Raw genomic sequence first — 20,080 nt, forward strand, 5'->3', positions numbered from 1 at the left:
AGGACTTCCACCAGTCGTCCTGGGAAAAGTATGACAACACCTGTGGTTAGGGCTCCAATGGGTTAGACGCTGTGATGAACCCTTAACCATTGTTCAAATGTTGCCCATACCCCCTCTGACTCGGTCTCTTGACTCAGCATTCCCTAACCCGGCAACTGAGCTTTAGTCAATCAAGTTTAAATAAGCCTTCCATAGTGGGACCGGGGAATGTACAGCCTGAGATGCCTGTTAAACTTAGAGGTGTGTGTGTGTGTGTGTGTCGGGGGGGAAAGTCCTTTGTAAATCCAGATTAGAACTGGTCTGATAAATGCTGAGCTGGGTGTGTGTAAATGTGGGTTGATTAGCATTTGGAGCACAGATTCCCCATCATGCAGTGCTCCCCTGCTTCTCTGATCCCAGAATTCACTGCAGTCTCTGCTTCAGGCTTTCTGTTCTCCATCTCTCATGTAAATGAATGGTCATCTGGTTCCATCTCGGATGCAAATGAGACCTAGGGCAATTGTTTCACTCTGGTCACCCTTATCTGGAGGGTCTTAGGTGTGTCTCTCACTGCATCTTAATCAGTTTCGTTTAGATAGAGGAGTGGGGGGGAGGGTGAGTCCTTTGTGAGTCAGACAGGCTGCATCCCGTGCCAGGGTTCCCCAAGAACACAGAGCTGAGACATAACACATTGTAATGGGAGAGGAAGTAGCATGGGATCTTCTGAGTATATATTAGCCAGAAGAAGGCAGTCTCCATCCCTCTCCACACAGCGTGCTACTCTGACTTACAGGAAAAATCCTGTTCTGTCCTCAGATTTGGCTATTGTTGAGAACCTCCAGCCAGGAACTTCTGAGTTGTTTAAGTACCAGCACAAGCATCAGCACTCTCCAGTCCATCCCTATCCCCCTATCATAGCCTGGCCAATGTCAAGTACTTCAGAAGAAGACAGAAAAATAAAGTCCAAAAGCCTGTCCCTTGCATGAGGGAGAAATTCTTTCTGGCCTGACAGACAATCAGCAACAGACTTGAAGCATGGGATTGCCAACATGATAGTTGCTTCTAAATTCCAACCTGGGGTTTTAATAATACTTTGTAGAGTGATATATACACTTCCTTATTTCTACTGAAAATACCCTGCCTAATACTTCCTACAGCTGCATCACACTGACAGCTCATGGTCATCCTATTGTTGACTGACATTACAGGTCCCTCTCTTCCTTGGTTGTCTGTGTACCACTTCTTATAGCCAAAGTCCTTGTTATTAGTCCCTAAGTTCATGATTTTGCACTTCCTATTGTTAAACTTTATACCATTTATTGTACTCCTTATAACAACATTATCTAAATCTTCCATATAATAATCCAGTCCTCTCCTGAATTGACAATACCTTGCAGCTTAGTGTCAGTTTCAAATTTTATTGGGATACATCTAGTTCTAATACCAAGGTCACTAATAAAATTATTAAACAGAGGAGGTCCTAAAATCAATCCCTTCAGAACACCACTGGTAACCATGCTCCAGTCAGATAATTTTCCTTTCAAAATAACCTGCTGTCATCTTTCTTTTGAGCCAGCTCCTTATCTACCTCATGACTAGCTCTGAGCCCCAGCCTCTCCATTTTGGCCAGACCTTTCCTATGAGACAAAGTGTCAAGGGCTTTGATTAAATACAGATAAAGTAAGGTCACTGCTTTGCCCATATGTAGGAAATCAGTTATCCTGTAGAACAGGGGTGGGCAATTTGGGCTGAAGGGCCACTTAGGGACTTTGGGTAAGCTGTCATGAGCCATGTCATCTAAACTTTGTTCCCCCTTTCTCTCTGCACACCCTTACTTGCCCCGAGTCCCTAGCCTGAGGCCAGGTTGGTGCCATGCTGTATTTCTGCACACCAGCTCAGGCCATGTGGGTACAGCTGATGTGGCTCCTGCCCAACCCGGCCACGTGTGGGGGACTTGGGGATGGGGTGCAGGGAAAGCGGGGAAACACAGTGCAACACTGGCCCAGCCTGGTCTGGATGACCAGCAGTTCCTGGCCCCCTCCTTCTCTGATCCCCTCCCCCATCCCAAGTCCCTGAGTTGCCAGCTGCTCCAGTTGTGTCCACATAGCACAGCCCAAAGCAGCGCATAGGAACACAGGGTAGCACTGGGGCCTGTGCCCCTACCAGGCCCTGGCCCAGCAGAACTCAAATAACCCATGGCTCCTGGCCCTCTTCCCCACCTGCACCCCTTCCCCTGCTAGTGGGGAGAATTTACCTGAGCTTGACTCACTGAGTGCAGGGTCAGAACAAGTGGGTGGTCTGGGAAGGGGAGTGGAGTGGCTGCTGCTGCTACAGCTGGCTAGCATAGGAAAGGGAGAAGGACAAGAGGCATGGAAAGACAGGGCAGCCACCACCTGGATACAGTTCTCCTTCAGGAGCAGTCATGGGCTGGGTAAAATAATTTGGCAATCTGGATCCATCCTGCGGGCTGTATTTTGCCCATGCTTAGCTGGAGAGCTCTGTATAGGCTCTGAGGTTGGGCTTTGGTACAGAGGAGGAGTGAGTGACACTAGCTGAGTTTTAGGCCCCTAATTCCTCTCCTACCCTGATGCCCCAAACTTTACCCACTCTTGACAAGTGTTATACAGATTACAGGTAACTGTCTGGGTAGGCTACTGAAAAGAGGCAAAAACATGTCTACAGCCCAATCTTTTATTTGCTTGCACCTTAAAACATGAAAACAAACATGTATACCAAAATCTATCTGGCTACCTGCAACAGCAAAACAGGTTCTCACCTATACTAGCTGGGGAGACTTGAGACGTGAGAGGAGGCTGGCACACAGATTAGCAACAGATCTTCTTGAATTTGCCAAGCTCTCTAAATTTTCCTTCAGCCCAATATTTATTTATGCTCAATACATATAGATGGCTGGTTTTAATATTATAATAAATGATCTCTGATTGGTTTTATTTAAATATCTTTGTTTCACTGAATTTTTTGGAACTAGACTGAACCAAATCTCTTGTGGACTTGGAAGATGTCAATTCATTTGAATTTATATCCTTGGGAAAAAAGGGAATTTCTCATCTTTCCTTCCCCATTGTGGAATGCTGTTTCTGTTTCTCCTCTATGACCTTCTCTCACAAAGCTGTTTTTGATTTAACCAAATGTATTAGAAGTTGTTCTGCTATCATAGATATATATTTGTTAACATACTTAAATAATTTGTAAAAATAACCAATGCTACAACTATTTTAAGATAAAGTTATGATATAGTGTACATGGATTATTTAATGTATGGTCTTTCCTTATCTGCTTTCAGGCCTTGTGCTTTGTTTAATAGTTTGATACCTTTCTTTACTTGATTACCAAGTTAGTTGTCACATCTGCAAAGGTTCACACTGTGGTCACTCAGAAACAGGCTCTGGGCCTTCTGTATAGCAAGACTTCTGCAGCTTAGCTTAGGCCCCTTGAAAATGGGTATCAATACAAGTTCCCTAATAGTAAAAAGCAGTGTCCCTGTTGTTCAGCGTGCTGATGGGCCATGCCATGATTGGGTGATGGATTGAGACCCAGAGGAGAGTCAAGGGTCAGCATACACCTCAGTTCTGGGCTGTTTGGCACAGGATGTGCCCCAGAGCCCAACAGGCCAAGCAGGAAACCTTGCTGACTGTTCTGTAGAGGCCTGATGTGCTGGAACTTCCTCTTCTCAATTTGCATTGGAAGAAAAAGGGAGAAGATGACACCATCCAGCAGCCCCAGGGACCCAGAGTAGCTGCCCCTGGCCTCAACACCCTGTACAGACAGACCAGGCACAACAGAGATGAGCAGCTGTAGTTGGGAGGGAGCAAGCATAGCTTGAACCGAAGTGTATCAGCATCCTGGTGCCTGTTTGCTGGACCCCATGCTCCCATGACTGGAGCAGTCCCTTCCAAAACAAATAGAAGCAGAAAAGTCTCTGCCTCAGCAACAATTTTTGCTTGTTCTGATCCAGCCCTGCCTTTGCCTCCTGAGGTCATCTTCCTACACATGCTTTGCTTTAAGTATTTTTAAAACCCTGTTTTTGCAAGCTGATTACACTGCTGCATAAAAAATAGGTTCTTCCTTCTATGTATCCTCACTTTTCTGTCCTCCACCTACTGCCCAGGAGTCCCAGCCAGCTCCTTTTAACTCCATACTTCCTGGGCTCCCATCCCACAAACAGCCTTCTCTTCCCCTAAACCTCCTGCAATCTGTCCTCCTCAAAAGAGCACAGCACACCATACCCCTGCTTCCTGTTGCCCCATCACACTCTTCTCAGCCTGACCTCACAATATTCCCTGGGTTCCCATCTGGCCAATCTCCCTTCACCCCGTTTTCCAAATAACCTGCCTTCTCCAAAGTTCTTTGCCAGTCCCTGGACTTGTGCTGTTGCCAGACATTCTTCTCTGCTCCAAGTTGTCTACTAAGCATCCTTCCCCATTTCAGGAAACATCCAACCCCTCTCCCAGTGACATGATCCTGCCCCTAAGGATGCTTATTTTCCAGATACCCCCTGCCCCAAGGGTACAAAATAAGTATTAGAACCTATGACTTGTCATCATAGCCAGGGCAGGTTCAGTGTTCAGGTGCTTGGGTTAGGCCATGCCTCCTACCATGGCAGGTCAGAATCCCCTTCAAATGAACAACTTTACACCTTATCAGCCCCTCATCAACCTGCAACAGAGCCCAGAGGCTTACTGAGGCAGAAAAGTTAACTAGGGTCTCTGGGCCAAGTAATGGTTTCACTGGGATGGGGCCATGCCACATATCCAGCACTTGTTCAAAAGCTGGGTGAGCGGGATTATCTCAGAGCAGCCACACACTGCCATGGGCACTCAGAGTGGGGCTGGAAATCAGTGTTAGAGATGCATGGAATGGGTCACTGTGAATGGCATTAGCAGCTCTGCCCGCTACACACGTTGGAGCCATAGGAACAAGCCATCTGGCAGCTCTGACCCCTTATTCCTGTTTTGCTGGGCACACTCCTTAGCAATGCCGTACACAGGGTAAACTGAACTGTGCCTCTCAGCCATGCTTTTACCAAAGTGTCCTCTTTGCTGACAGCTGTGCACTCTGGGTGTAGTGGTGTAGTTGGTATAGTGGGTGACAGAAAGCTGGCATTGCAAGGTGGGGACTGTCAAACTTGTGTGTGCAGTCTGTTTTGTAGTCAAGGGAGTGACATGTGCCCCCTTTTCACGAGTTGCTCATTATTAGTAATTCCCGCAATATGGTTGGTTCTAGGGATAACCTGAGAGAGGTGCGGAACGGACTTACTCTGAATTCTTCAGGGCCTTTTTAGTCAGAATCATAGAAAGCCAGGGTCGGAAGGGACCTCAAGAGGTCATCTACTCCAACCCCCTGCTCAAAGCAGGACTATCCCCAACTATATCACTCCAGGCAAGGCTTTGTGTTGCTGGGTCTTAAAAACCTCCAAGGATTCCATAACCACTTTGGGTAACCTATTCCAGTATTTTACTACTCTCCTTGTCAGAAAGTTGTTCCTAATATCTTTCCTAAACTTCCTTTACTGCACCTTGAGACCACTGCTTCTTGTTCTGTCATTTGCCACTGCTAGGAACAGTCTAGCTCCATCCTCTTTGGAGATGGTATGTGATCGCCATCCTGTAGTAGGGCTGTGCGAGGCTTTGGACAGAGCTTCGGACCTGGGGAAGCTCTGGACTCTTCAGGGTCGGAAGCAGCACATCCGGGTTGAAGCACTGGCCTCGTTAAGCTTCCCCAAGGGGTTCGGAGCTCCCAAAGAGCTTCAGAGCCGCCTCGGAGATCCGGCAATGGGGTATAATGGGGAAACAATAAAATATCTATAACTTTGTTGTTTTTTGTCCCCTTTGAATGAAATTTTCCGAGTTGGTAGACTCTACAGCAAGGATGAAGCCTGACAAGTTTCAAGAAGATTGGTGCAGGAGTTTGGGGGGGAACAGCACCCCAATTTCTTGAAAGCAAAACTCATGTCATGTCTATGTATTACACTACAGGGGGGTCAAAACTGCAGAGGTGGTAGCTCTTACTGAGGCCACAAAGTCTGCCAAGTTTCAAGAAGATCGATGCAGGGAGTTGGGGGCAACTGCCCCTCAAGCTGCAGACAAACAAAATGGTGCCATGGGTGCCGTGGGACTGACTGTCTTGGTGCGGGGAGACACTACTGCAGGCCTGGCTGCTAAGTTGGGGGCAACTGCCCCTCAAGCTGCAGACAAACAAAATGGTGCCATGGGTGCCGTGGGACTGACTGTCTTGGTGCGGGGAGACACTACTGCAGGCCTGGCTGCTAAGGTACTGTGTTACCAGTTACCAATCAATCATGATTCACTCAGGGACCAGGCACTCAGGGACCAGCTCAAGACACAGGACCTAGCTACTACATAAGGACTTAACGAGCATCAATTAACACCAACAAAACCAGACTAGGGAGAGGAAAGACTCGATACAGACAAACAACTGCCCCAAGACAGACATAGTCTTGGCCCGAGTTTTGCCCGTCAGCAGCTAGGGGTACAGGGCCCCAGACTCCCCTGCACCAATCTCCTCGTCAGCTGGCAGGCATCACAGGAGGGGTCACCATCCCTGCAGCTGTTACCCCGCTGCGCCTTAACACACGCAGTGTCACCTATGGAATAAGTTTTGCTTGCCACAGCTTGAGGGGCAGTTCCCCCCAAGCCCCTACACCGATCTCCTTGAAACTCAGCAGGCTTTGTGGCCTCAGTAAGAGCTACCATCCCTGCAGTTTTCACCCCCCCGTGGTGCAACACACAACCGTGACATGAGTTTGGCTTTCAAACATTTGGGGTACAATTCCCCCCAAACCCCTGTACTGAGCGTCTTGAAAATTGGTAGGTTTCATGCTCTTAGCAGAGGCTACCATCCCTGCAAGTTTCATCCAAATAGGACAAAAAACAACCAAGTTATAAATATTTCATTGATTCCACATTATACCCTATGGCCGGATTGAGGTGGAAACCGGGTCCGGAGCTCCGGATCGGATCATGGCCATCCGAAGCGGCCGGATCTGAAGCTGGATTGGATCGCTGCCGACTTGCATAGGCCTACCCTGCAGCTCTTTGCTTGAATGTCAGACATCATCTTTGAGGTCAAGGGCCAATATGCCACCTCCGATGGAGCGGTAAAGACAGGCCGGTGATGCATCCTCCACCCACGATGGCCTCTGGATCCCTACTCTTGTATTCTCTTTCTCCTGATGACCCTTTATTTCTGGGTAACTTTGCTTGGCCTCCCTGTGGTCATCATACTGTCCACATTCCACACTGTCAGCATAATTCTTTGTTTCTTAAACACATCACATGCATACATCTTCATTTGGTCATTTGTTGGTGTCTTAATTTGGGTATCCCACAAAAACTGGAGATCCCAGAGGCTTTGCAGCTGGTTACTGTGACCTGATGCTAATTCTGCAGGTTTTCAGTTTCGCAGGATGTACGTGCCTGTTTGTCTGCCAGCTTTGGACACAGTGTCTGCTAAAATGCTGAGAATTTGAATCTTTGTCACAAATTGACTTTAGAAACCAATTAACCCTTGCCATTCCCCTGGACCATGGTTCTAAAGCAATATTTACTCTACCTACAAGCCAGTTTCTAAAAGCAAATTTCTAAATATCATTTTCTAGCCATCAGCCTTACCCTCCAGCATATCTACTACTCCCTGCAGCTTGGTGTCATCTGCAAACTTGCTCTGAGGGTGCACACCATCCCATCTTCCAGATCATTGATGAAAATATTGAACAAATCCAACCCCAGGACCGACCCTGGGGCATTCCACTTGATACTGGCTACCAACTAGACAGCGAGCCATTGATTACTACCTCCCAAGCCCAATGCTTCAGCCGGTTTTCTAGCCATCTTAGTCTATTCATCCAGCCCATACTTTCTTAGCTTGCTTGCAAGAATTTTGTGGTGGACTGTATCAAGTCTTGCTAAAGTCTACTGCTCTCTGTGCATCCACAAAACCAGTCATCTCATCATAGAAGGTGATCAGGTTGTTCACTCATGACTTGCCCTTGGTGAATCGAAGATGACTGTTCCTAATCACCTTCTCCTCCTCCAAGTGCTTAGAAATTGATTCCTTGAGGACCTACTCCAACAAGAATTTTCTGGTGGACTGTATCAAGTCTTGCTAAAGTCTACTGCTCTCTGTGCATCCACAAAACCAGTCATCTCATCATAGAAGGTGATCAGGTTGTTCACTCATGACTTGCCCTTGGTGAATCGAAGATGACTGTTCCTAATCACCTTCTCCTCCTCCAAGTGCTTAGAAATTGATTCCTTGAGGACCTACTCCATGATCTTTCCAGGGACTGCAGTGAGTCTCACTGGTCTGTAGTTCTCTGAATCCTCCTTCTTCCCTTTCTTAAAGATGAGCACTATATCTGCCCTTTTCCAATTGTCCAGGACCTCTCCCACTTTTAGCCTGTGCCTGGTTTTTGAGCACTGCTCCAGGCAGCTCTGGAGTTCATCACACCTTTTCCTGGGTCAACCCTGGCTAATCACTGGCTTCACTGTGTGTTGTGTCACCTTCTTTTGGCTGACCCCATTCTCTATACCAGCTGCAGTGAATTATGAGGACCTACATTTGATGCCTGCTGACAGCAGTGGCACATTGGAACATGAATGTGAGTGTGCACAGGGGGCCACAGTCTATTACACCATTATGGTACTATCTGACTGGTGCAGAGGACAGTAACCCCCTCAGAAAATGTCTGCAGGTGCCGGCAGTTAGCCCTTCACTTGGTGAAGGAGAAAGCTCAAGAGCCAGGCACCTTGTAAGCATGCTGGTAATGACCTTGATCCAGTTGGTTGGCTCATAGGTGCTTTTTCAGCTGGGCTAAAGTTATGGTTACAGCCACAGAATTTTCTCCTGGTTGATACCACTTGCAGCCACTCAGTAAATCTTCTTCCCTGGAATGGTAAGAGCCATGGTGTTGGCAGGGGCTATGAGGTGAAAGTGTTTACTGGTACCTAAGATTCTGAAACAGATGCAGCAGCTTGGGCAGCCTGGATACACTGTGCTTGGTGGAACAGGTAGGATGTACACAGCCTGCCACAGTGGCCATGGGATACCAGAGAGGTACAGAGAGCTAACAGCCCTTCCCCCTCAGTCACAGCCTGTGGGTAGTAATTGCAGTATTGCCAACCCCTGGCATTATGAGGTTTTTAAAAATTAGAAATGTGGATTTGTTGTTGCCTGCTTGGTATTTTTTAAATGTTGCAATATACAATTCTCCTGTGAGGCACATGGGAGCAGAATGGCTAAGACATCTTGCCCACGCTACAGAGAAAAGAGTTTGAGCTCTGCTCCAGACTTGTGCCATAGGCCACCCCCAGTTGACTTGGGTATAGATAGGTCTTCAGTCACTGGAGCTGGGGATTCCAAGGAAGATAGACATGATGGAGGTCAGATCACTCCCTTACCTATTGGTGGCTACAAAAAATGGCATTTCTCAATCATGTTGGTCTTATGGGCTGTTAGGCTTAAGTGGATCCTTGGCCTTGATGATTCTCCTATAATTCCACGAGTGCCAAAGCTGGGTCTTTATGGAAAACAGCAAACATGGCAAGACATGATACAAGCATGGAACCTGCCAACACTGTTACCTTCTCTCCTCTGCTTCCCTTCCAGATGTTTGGGGCCTTTTCTTCCACCTCAATACGAGTCAGCAGCAGCTTTTATGGTACAGGGGAGACTTTCCTCTTCTCCTTCTCCCCAGAGTTAAAGGTGAAGGTGATGCTCATATTCTGTGTGTGTGTAGTCTGGAATAAGCTTGTGCCTCTCAGTGACTGTTACTGAAGAGTGGAAACAGAAGTCTCTGCTGGCTAAGGCCCAGTACAGCTTGGGCCCATGAGGAGGTGGGGTACATTCATGCTCAGAAGTAGAGGGCAAAATCCCAAGAATTTCTGCTTCCCCCTCCCCTCCAGATATGTGTCACGGTGCCCTTCCTGCTCCAGAGCAGCAGCTTTGGATTGGTCAGCTACTCAGCTATGTGGGGAGACCAAGAAGGTGAAGTGAGATATCCCTTCCCTTTTCACCTAAGGCCTTATTTCACTCTCTGATGCTGGTAGCTGTTTTCTGTCATAGCACCAGAAGTGACAGAAACTAACTGTTGGAGGCTCTCCCAGCTCTAGGGACACCAGGCTAGCTTCTGCAAGTAATGGGCCTGGCCTGTGCAGTTCTTGAACTTCCATTAGGATCCCCCTTTATCCCTTAGTGCTCATTCCTGCCCAGTGCTGAGGGTAAGTAATGGGAATTCATGGGGCCCAGAGGCACTGCCCCCTGGTAATGAAGAACCTCCTGTCTGGAGGAGGGGGCATGCTGCCAAACCCCTCATCAGTGTAAAAGGAATTATCCTTAAGTACGTGCCTCCCCTGACATGACCTCTCCCTGCCTTTCCCCACCAAATACTCTTAAGATTAGGGGAGCAACATGCTGGGTCCAGGCTCTGCTCAGCTTTGCACCAAGCCCCCTGCACTGAAATACAGCTGCCCTCTGCTGCACACTGAATGAATGGTAGGAGCAAAGCTAGTCTGCATCAGGCAGGGTCCATTACTGTAGTTAAGCAGGCTTCTTGACCAGAGTGGCTGTTCCTGAGAGCCTGGAGGAAAGGAAGCCTCCGCAGGGTCCCACAGGCTGTTTGCTGGGGGTCACCAAACCAATGGGAGTTACTTCTTGACATAATTACATTCAGACCCCTCCTTTGGCAACCTACAAATACACAGTCTGAGCTCAGAGCTTCTCCAGTTCCTCTGTCAGCCTATCTAAAAATGGCCACACAACATCACTGCTGAACTAACCCCATCCTCAAGATGCCATTGCCTTCACAGGAGTGTTCCATTAGCAGGAATAATTGCTAAGAGGTAATTCCTCCACATAGAAATTAAATTGCTGAATTCATTATAAGTAAATGAATAATTTAGAATCTAATTATTGGAAATTGCTAAACATTATTACAAACAATGGGCAGAATCAGGTTATTTTGCACTCCCAGGGGTCTGTACATCCTGCCGTGGCTGAGACAGGACTCCTCTTGAAGCTGTTTCCTATGGGATAACCTGGAAGTCTTGTCTTTGGGCCACTTAGAAGCATCACAAAGGTACAGAACATGTGAGCTGCTGGTTTGAGTAGGACAGGAAGGAGCACACTAACTTTCCAGTTGCACATCTTAGTTTTGTCAGGGTCTGGTGAAGTAAGTGAGGCCAGATGGGCCCTATGCTATCAAGGCACAGCACATCCTTAGTGAGCACATCAAGTTATTCTCAGTACAGGAATCCATGGAGTAGGCTCAAGTGTCAGATGATCCATCCTTTTTCCTACGCAGTCCTAAAGTGACTTTGTGTGTGTAATGTAGGTCAAAACTACAATAGTTAGTGTCCCCTGGAAAGCTAGCAGCACTGTCTCAATCCCTGGCTTGAATTATGCTGTCTAAAAACCTTAAAACATCTATCTGAGGCTGTATTCAGTTCTGGTGTAAGCTGGTATTAACGCTCTGTCTGCAGAAAGCTGCCGCACTCTCCCCACCTGCACCAGGGCTGAGATTTTTTTCCTTGTTTGTTTTTAACCTACGGTTTGCTGAATAATTCCTTCTCCCATAGACTGACTGGAGCCAGAAGCAACCCATGAGTCCAGGAAGAGGAAGAAGGGATAAGGATAATACCAGGAGTAATGGGGATAATTGATTCTGTGGTTATATACAAACTTGGGAATCCCCCAGCCTAGATAAACACTTTTGTTGATTTGGAGCTGAGGTTGCTCATGTGGAAATCTCAATATGGCACCTAGGAACTCCTCTGCTTACTCCCTCCTCCTACTCCTTTGCCAGAATACACAGCTCTTCTTGCACTTAACTTCCACCCACCTACCCATCACTCACAGGCCACATCATGAATCTTGCTCTTACTCACAGTGAATACAGAAAAGTGTACATTTCTGGCCTTGTCCTGGCAGTGGCTGGTGTTTTTAGAATGAGCAGACAGTCTCTTGAGTATGATATATGTTGTTTTTCTGTACTTCAGTGTGGTTCTGTGGTAGGAGAATGGGGGAAGGATAAGTACTAATATGGTATTATGTCCACTCCTCCCCCCCTCACCTGCCCAGCCCAGGAAGTTCTAAGGAACTATATGGAGAATAACTCAAGATCACTCCAACACTATCAGAAAACATTGGAGTTTTTACAATGGAAGCTGAGAGCTTCCTGGCTGGAAACCAAAACATATCTTTTCAGGCTTAAGCATTGGTACATCCTGGAAGCTATGGTTTGGTTGCATTCTCCTCTCTGGACCAGGCTCGCTAGTCAGATTATGTTTCTCAAGATGCAGTACTTCCTTTTTGAAGGGAGGATGTATCAGACAAGTCCCTGTCCATGGTACATCACCGGAAATGATGCAGCCCATCCAGAAGGGACAGTATAGGGAGGAGAATAGAAGCATGAAGAACGTGGAGTGTGACTCCCCATGAAGTACAGTGGAGCATTTTAGAAGAAAGAATTTCAGATTTCATTTTCTTTCTTTCTTCATAACATATTAACACTTGTCATGGAAATCAGAGACTCTGGAGAAAATGCCATTTAGTCCAAAGCCCCCAAACCCAGTTTTCCACAAAAAATTCAGTTCTTTGCTGTGGTCATGCTAGGAACCTCTGTAAAATTGATTTAGGGTTATATGAGGAATCACAGTCTAAGAACTGGATGGCACGGGTTCACATGAATGGAGAGGGTGAAGAGGCAGTCTACTGTGGGGGAAGTTGGAGGCATGAGGAGAAGCAGTGTGTTGTGCACAGGGAAAGGGACACTTGCCTAGGGATATCCTAGGATTGCTGTGGGTATGCATCTGAGATTTGAATGGGAGTAAACTTCAGTCTCAGCAAAGGAAGTGCTGCATTTGCCCAAATACTACTTGGTTTAGGTCAGACATTGCTGGGAGAAGGGGTGTTTAGCAGAAGGCAACAGTTAGGAAGTTACCATCTTTACTGAGAATATAACTAGGAGTCTAAGCTATGTGGAGCAGGATGGTAGGGAGTCCCTGAGGCTGTCAGTGTCTGCTCAGGTCTCTGTGCTATGTGTTTTTCCAGGACAGAAGGGAGTCTCCACTCATCTGTTCAGTGAGATCTTGATGCATAAATGGTACCTTTCCCTCTCCCTGCTGCTTTTCTCAGTGGAAGCAGGGCTCCCAAACAGAGCAGATTTTGATGGTGGGGAGACTCTAATTAGGGGTGTGTGAAGCTTCAGTCTGGATTTGATTCAGAGAAGATTTGGCCTGATTTGGAGGCTGAATCCCCGAATCTAATTGGAAGAAGAAAAAAACCCTCTGAATTAATTCAGAGGCTCTGAATCAATTTGGAAAAGATTCAGTGATTCAGAGATTCAGAAGGCAGTCTTTCAAGGGAACAGAAACTGAGAAAAGGGATGGGGAGTGGGGGGGGGGAAGACTGACATCTGTAGCTGGCTAGTGACTGTGATCTTTCCCTGAGTCCCCTTCCAATCACAGTGCTCTGTGGGAGGGACATAGAAACAGAATATAAGCCTCTGTCTGCATGCTTTCTGTGCCTTTTGTGAGCTGTTTCTGCCTGAGCAACAGCATCTGAAAGGTACTGGACTGGCTTGGCTTCCTACCTAGTCAGTCTCCTGCTACTTGCTGTTCTTGGAAAGGATTGGATATAGCTTACTAACTAGAATCCCTCTACTTATCTGTATCCAATCCATTTCTTTCAATTTATATTTGTTCTTGCTTGGTTTTTTTCCAACACTTTTTAAAAAGAAAGCTATGTTTTCCCTGGCAGTGTAATCCATCACTTACTATTAGTTATAGTTACATACAGACTAAAGACAACACAGATGAAGTCATATAGAGATTCAGATTATTAAACACAACACAGAAGGGAAGCACATACATTACACACACTCAAACACATACATCATAGAAGAAGAAGTCAGGTATTATTAAATAGAACACAACACAGAAGAAGTCAGACAGTCATAGAAGAAGAGATTATATATAGTTACTATTAGTTATAGTTACATACAGACTAAAGACAACACAGATGAAGTCATATAGAGATTCAGATTATTAAACACAACACAGAAGCCAGACAGTCATAGAAGAAGAGATATTATTTTAGTTACACACTCAACAGTAAACACAACACAGAAGTCAGACACAGTCATACATCAGAGGAGAAGAAGAAGAAGACGTAAATTATTAGTTAGTTACACAAACAGACACATTTTCCAGCACAGGTAAGATTAATATGAAGCGTGCTGGAAAGGCAGGTGGCCTGGCCAGGCCAATGAACTTCACTTCATCAGCCTCCTAGGTACAGAAACTCATGGACTCAATATGGACATTGGATTTATGACACGCTACAACCTGCCAGACATCTGACTCCCCAGGTACCTCTCCACTTTTACCTGCTACATCCCCCTTCCCCCTACCCCAGTCTGTCTCTCTCACCCCCTGACACCTCCATTTCCACTTTCACTAACTGGCTTTTCTGCTTGCATTGCATGCCAGCCTCTGGCTTCTTTACTATTCCTTCCATCCAGGAACAGCACACACACCAACTGCAGGTGCTTCCTTAGCCTGAAAAAGGGTTTTCAACCTGAAAGCTTGCTAAGATATATTTCTCTAACTATTCAGTTGGTCTACTAAGAGATAGATACCAGATTGACTCAAATAACATTGTCTGCCAGTGCCATGTCCTTAGATGAACACCCCTAGCACCTGTCTCTGGTCAGCTGACCAGAAGGATGCAGGGCCCTGGGCACATCTAAACCCCAGGGCTATGGCTAGCAAAGAGAGTTCTCTGGTGGGTGCTGGAGAAGAAGCTCCTGCAGGAAAGGAAGGAAAGGCTCTATTCTGTGACAGTTTGGCTGCCTGAGATTCTAGTACTACTGTGCTGCATTACACTGCTCACCTGTTGTTATTTAAAGTGGTGGTCCAGACTGAGTCTGTAGGGGAGGAGGAGACCTCATTGGGGCACACTGCCATGTTGTGTAGAGGCCCCAGCACCAGTGAGGGCATGCCTCAACACACACATACACAGTCACACAGTAAGGGCACACCTTAAGACACATGCTGGAGAAGAAGATCCTGCAGAAGAGGAAAGAAAGGGTCTGTGACAGTTTGGCTGCCTGAGATGCTGCTGGTGCTACTATTCTAGTGCTCACTAAGTTATTTTATTAACTGTAGTCATTTAAAGTGGGGGACCAGGCTGAGGCTGCAGGGGAGGAGGAGACCTCATTGGGGCACACTACCGTGTCATGTAGGGGCCCCAGCGCCAGTGAGCATGTGCCTTAACACACACACAGTGTCACCCATGTCACGAGTTTTGCTTGTCAGCAGCCTGAGGTGCAGTTTCCCAGAACCCCAGCCCCACCCCCCCCAACCTATCTCTTTGAAATCTGTCAGGCTCCATGGCCTCAGCAGAGACTAGCATGCCTGCAGTTTTCACCCCACTGCACCTTAACACACACACGTGACATGAGTTTTGCTTGTCAGCAGCTTGAGGTGCAGTTTTCCAGAAACCCCTGCACCTATCTCCTTGAAACTTGGCAGGCCCCATGCCCTCAGAAGGGGCTACCTACCATCACTGCTGTTTTCATCTAAATCTGCTTTAACATACACACAACCTGAGTTTAGCTTTCAGCAGTTTGAGGTGCAGTTTCCCAGAAACGCCTCCAGCTATCTCCTTGAAACTTGGCAAGCTTTGTGCCCTCAGAAGGAGCTATGAGCCCTGCATTTTTTATCTGAATCAGCCAAAACATGACAAAGTTGTAGGTATTTCAGTGATTCCCCATTATAGTCTATGGCCGAATCTCTGAATCTCTCCAAATTAGCGCCAAATTTTTCGAAGCTGATTCAGTTGAATCGATTCAGGACAGTGTTCCAAATCTCCAGATTGAATCACTGTCCTCTGAATCAGCCAAATCCGAATCCAAATCAAATACTTCCCTATTCGCACAGGCCTAACTCTAATTGATGCAATGGTGCTTTAAGCTGTAATCTGAATAGGGCCTCTTGGAGAACTCCACTCTGGTTGAGAATGAATTCTTCCTTTGAAACCATTCCAGACTATATGGGAGGGTTGGGATATTCAGGTCACTTCCAGGTCAGCTTCTTTCTCTAGAGTCATACTATCTGATTGCAACAACAAAGCAGGTGTTCTTTTGTAGTCAGTTGTGTGCTGTTGGCACCATGCTCAGCATTGGCTGGGGGCTGCAGACTGAGCTTCAGTGGGTGCTTCTCCTTACCTAATGGACTCACTCCAGGGTAACTTAGTGGGGCCAGGTGAGGAGCACTACTTCATCAGCTGTTAGTTTAGTTGTTAATGAACCAAGAAGCTAATTAAAGCCCTGGGTTTTTGGTTGTAGCCATGTTGGTCTAAGAACATATGCAAGAAAGGTTCTTTGAGTAGATGTGATATCTCTTATTAGACTAACTGAGTAGTTGGAAAAAAAGTTCTTAGCAAGCTTTCAGGTGCAGTCATGCTTCTTCAGGAATAAGAAATCTAATTAAAGCCTCGAGCATTTTTACCCTCCTTTTGTGCTGCATTCTACTGCCTGGTGGATTTCAGCATGTTCCTATTTAAGTGGCTCTTCCAGCTTAGGAAATGCTAAGGACCAGGCTCTTCAATCACCCTTTAGGAGACAGGAACCCCCACTACTGAAGGAAACAAAGGAAATCTAGGCCACCAGGAATGAGAATGGAGCTGGTGCTGGAACTTCCCTGTCCACTGTAGGCCAACTTTCAGGCCAGTATTGGGGGCTCATTTGCACATGGTCAAAGGGGCCTGATCAAGGGCTGTTTCATGCACAACCAATTACTTGGCACATTGCAACAGCCATCTCACATGATCATTACCTGAATCAAACCCCAAGAAATCATGTGACTGGCCTGGAAGATTTTGCAAAATAACAAATGTTTGTTCTTAATATTGCTTTGTCACAGTTTTTAGAGAGCAGTCAGGTCAGTTTGCCCAACTTCTGGCTGAAACCACAAAAGCTAGTGGCTTTCTTCTTCTGAGAAACCTGAAATTTGGCTGTATCCAAGTAATTCCAGGAACTGGCAACTTCAGACATGCGACACAATCATGAGAATTGGCAACATTTAGGATGCTGACCACTGACAATAGGATGCACCTATGCAGCATAGGTGTCACCTGAATCTTGACCACAGGCCGCCTCTCTTTGCTGTTGTGGGTAGCTGCTAGGTGAAACTGGCAAGTGCCACTTTCACAGAGCAGGGGAAGGGAGAGTTCAAATTACTTTTAGTTGAGTTGGAGCTGTTCCCCTCCTCCCAGAAACTGTGATTTTCCAGACTCCTGACATTGGAGAAGCCAGAGAAAATTCTGCGCCCAGTGACTCCATCCAGGGTTTTACACCAAGTCTTTAGAGCTTGGAAAGGACTGTGCACAGGCTCCCAAACCAATTCAGTTCAATACTGTACTGCAGTATTGTGGTCCAAGGACCACATCTTCAGCTGGGATGCACCAGCAGTCTAAGCAGGGCCAAGGCAAGCCACTCATGAGCAGCTTTCTCCACACATTAGCAAACCCACCCGGCATTCTCCCAGCCCATGCTTTGACTGTTGTTGTTTGTTTCTCCCTGTAGGTGTTCAAGTGGACAGGCAGCAACACCTTCTTCATGAAAGGAGATGCAGATTTGCTTGTGATTGGCGGGGGCAGGTATGTAGCCACTTGCGATGCAGATACTTCATGTGGAGCGAAGTTCTATGGCCCATTCTAACTAGATGATCCTCCAGGCCTTTCTGGCTTTAACATTCAGTCAATGGCTGCTGTACCACAGAGGGCAGCTCTGCAGGGAGACAAGCACAACATGATGTCCCCACAGCCAGCACTGATGGTCAGGCAAGAATCAGAATTGGCTTGATGGGCTAATGGAGCTCTCCTCTGAGCAGCAGGAGTCTCAGGCTGTATGTGCCACCTGCTGACTGTATGGCCTAACAGAGCCAGCTCTGGCAGGTACCTGTTAGAGGCAGCTCCAGTGCAGGTTTTACACTCTGTGTAGACAAACCTGAACTAACCTTCAGCTACTCTGTCATGTGCTGACACTGTATAGCATAGAGTTCAGCACAGACTAGCCACCTAGCCACTCACCTTCTCAGGTGGATTTTGCAGCCTATACTGAGCAGCATGCTGTGACATCCCAGTAAGTTAGTTTAAAGCTATCTCAAAAATGCCTGCATGACCTGCATCACACTATGACTGCAGTGCAGGCAGACCTGGAGTCAGGCCTGTTCTGAGACTGGCTGCTGATGCACCATGTAACACTGGGAAGGATGAATGGGTAGAGAATGGATCCAGGTGGATCTGGACAGGTTGGGAAAATGGACAGAATGAAATAGGATGCAGTTCAACAAAGACAAGTGCAAAATGCTGCACCTGGGCAAAAATAACTATCAGTATACTTACAGGCTGGGGGATGACCTCAGCAGCCCAGCAGCGGAAAGGGATCTTGGAGTCATAGTTGACTCCAAGATGAACATGAGTTGTCAATGTGATGAAGTGGTATTATTAAATAGAACACAACACAGAAGAAGTCAGACAGTCATAGAAGAAGAGATATTATTTTAGTTACACACTCAACAGTAAACACAACACAGAAGTCAGACACAGTCATACATCAGAGGAGAAGAAGAAGAAGACGTAAATTATTAGTTAGTTACACAAACAGACACATTTTCCAGCACAGGTAAGATTAATATGAAGCGTGCTGGAAAGGCAGGTGGCCTGGCCAGGCCAATGAACTTCACTTCATCAGCCTCCTAGGTACAGAAACTCATGGACTCAATATGGACATTGGATTTATGACACGCTACAACCTGCCAGACATCTGACTCCCCAGGTACCTCTCCACTTTTACCTGCTACATCCCCCTTCCCCCTACCCCAGTCTGTCTCTCTCACCCCCTGACACCTCCATTTCCACTTTCACTAACTGGCTTTTCTGCTTGCATTGCATGCCAGCCTCTGGCTTCTTTACTATTCCTTCCATCCAGGAACAGCACACACACCAACTGCAGGTGCTTCCTTAGCCTGAAAAAGGGTTTTCAACCTGAAAGCTTGCTAAGATATATTTCTCTAACTATTCAGTTGGTCTACTAAGAGATAGATACCAGATTGACTCAAATAACATTGTCTGCCAGTGCCATGTCCTTAGATGAACACCCCTAGCACCTGTCTCTGGTCAGCTGACCAGAAGGATGCAGGGCCCTGGGCACATCTAAACCCCAGGGCTATGGCTAGCAAAGAGAGTTCTCTGGTGGGTGCTGGAGAAGAAGCTCCTGCAGGAAAGGAAGGAAAGGCTCTATTCTGTGACAGTTTGGCTGCCTGAGATTCTAGTACTACTGTGCTGCATTACACTGCTCACCTGTTGTTATTTAAAGTGGTGGTCCAGACTGAGTCTGTAGGGGAGGAGGAGACCTCATTGGGGCACACTGCCATGTTGTGTAGAGGCCCCAGCACCAGTGAGGGCATGCCTCAACACACACATACACAGTCACACAGTAAGGGCACACCTTAAGACACATGCTGGAGAAGAAGATCCTGCAGAAGAGGAAAGAAAGGGTCTGTGACAGTTTGGCTGCCTGAGATGCTGCTGGTGCTACTATTCTAGTGCTCACTAAGTTATTTTATTAACTGTAGTCATTTAAAGTGGGGGACCAGGCTGAGGCTGCAGGGGAGGAGGAGACCTCATTGGGGCACACTACCGTGTCATGTAGGGGCCCCAGCGCCAGTGAGCATGTGCCTTAACACACACACAGTGTCACCCATGTCACGAGTTTTGCTTGTCAGCAGCCTGAGGTGCAGTTTCCCAGAACCCCAGCCCCACCCCCCCCAACCTATCTCTTTGAAATCTGTCAGGCTCCATGGCCTCAGCAGAGACTAGCATGCCTGCAGTTTTCACCCCACTGCACCTTAACACACACACGTGACATGAGTTTTGCTTGTCAGCAGCTTGAGGTGCAGTTTTCCAGAAACCCCTGCACCTATCTCCTTGAAACTTGGCAGGCCCCATGCCCTCAGAAGGGGCTACCTACCATCACTGCTGTTTTCATCTAAATCTG

General features: G+C 46.9%; 1 protein-coding gene across 9 annotated transcripts in view; it reads left to right on the plus strand.

The window, feature by feature from the left end:
• Positions 1-20,080, plus strand: part of TLDC2 (TBC/LysM-associated domain containing 2) — a 115,596-nt gene that overhangs the window by 75,529 nt on the left and 19,987 nt on the right. For 5 of the 9 annotated variants that reach the window (XM_025216086.1, XM_025216080.1, XM_025216078.1 and 2 more), the window contains exons 4-5: positions 9,628-9,723; positions 17,606-17,679. In XM_025216086.1, the coding sequence (XP_025071871.1) occupies positions 9,628-9,723; positions 17,606-17,679 (170 nt within the window). The remainder of the gene's footprint in view (positions 1-9,627; positions 9,724-17,605; positions 17,680-20,080) is intronic. The other 4 variants (XM_025216082.1, XM_025216079.1, XM_025216085.1 and 1 more) reach the window with 2 other exon arrangements.

This window comes from Alligator sinensis, unplaced genomic scaffold, assembly GCF_000455745.1.
Source record: "Alligator sinensis unplaced genomic scaffold, ASM45574v1 scaffold398_1, whole genome shotgun sequence".
Taxonomy (NCBI): Eukaryota; Metazoa; Chordata; order Crocodylia; family Alligatoridae; genus Alligator; species Alligator sinensis.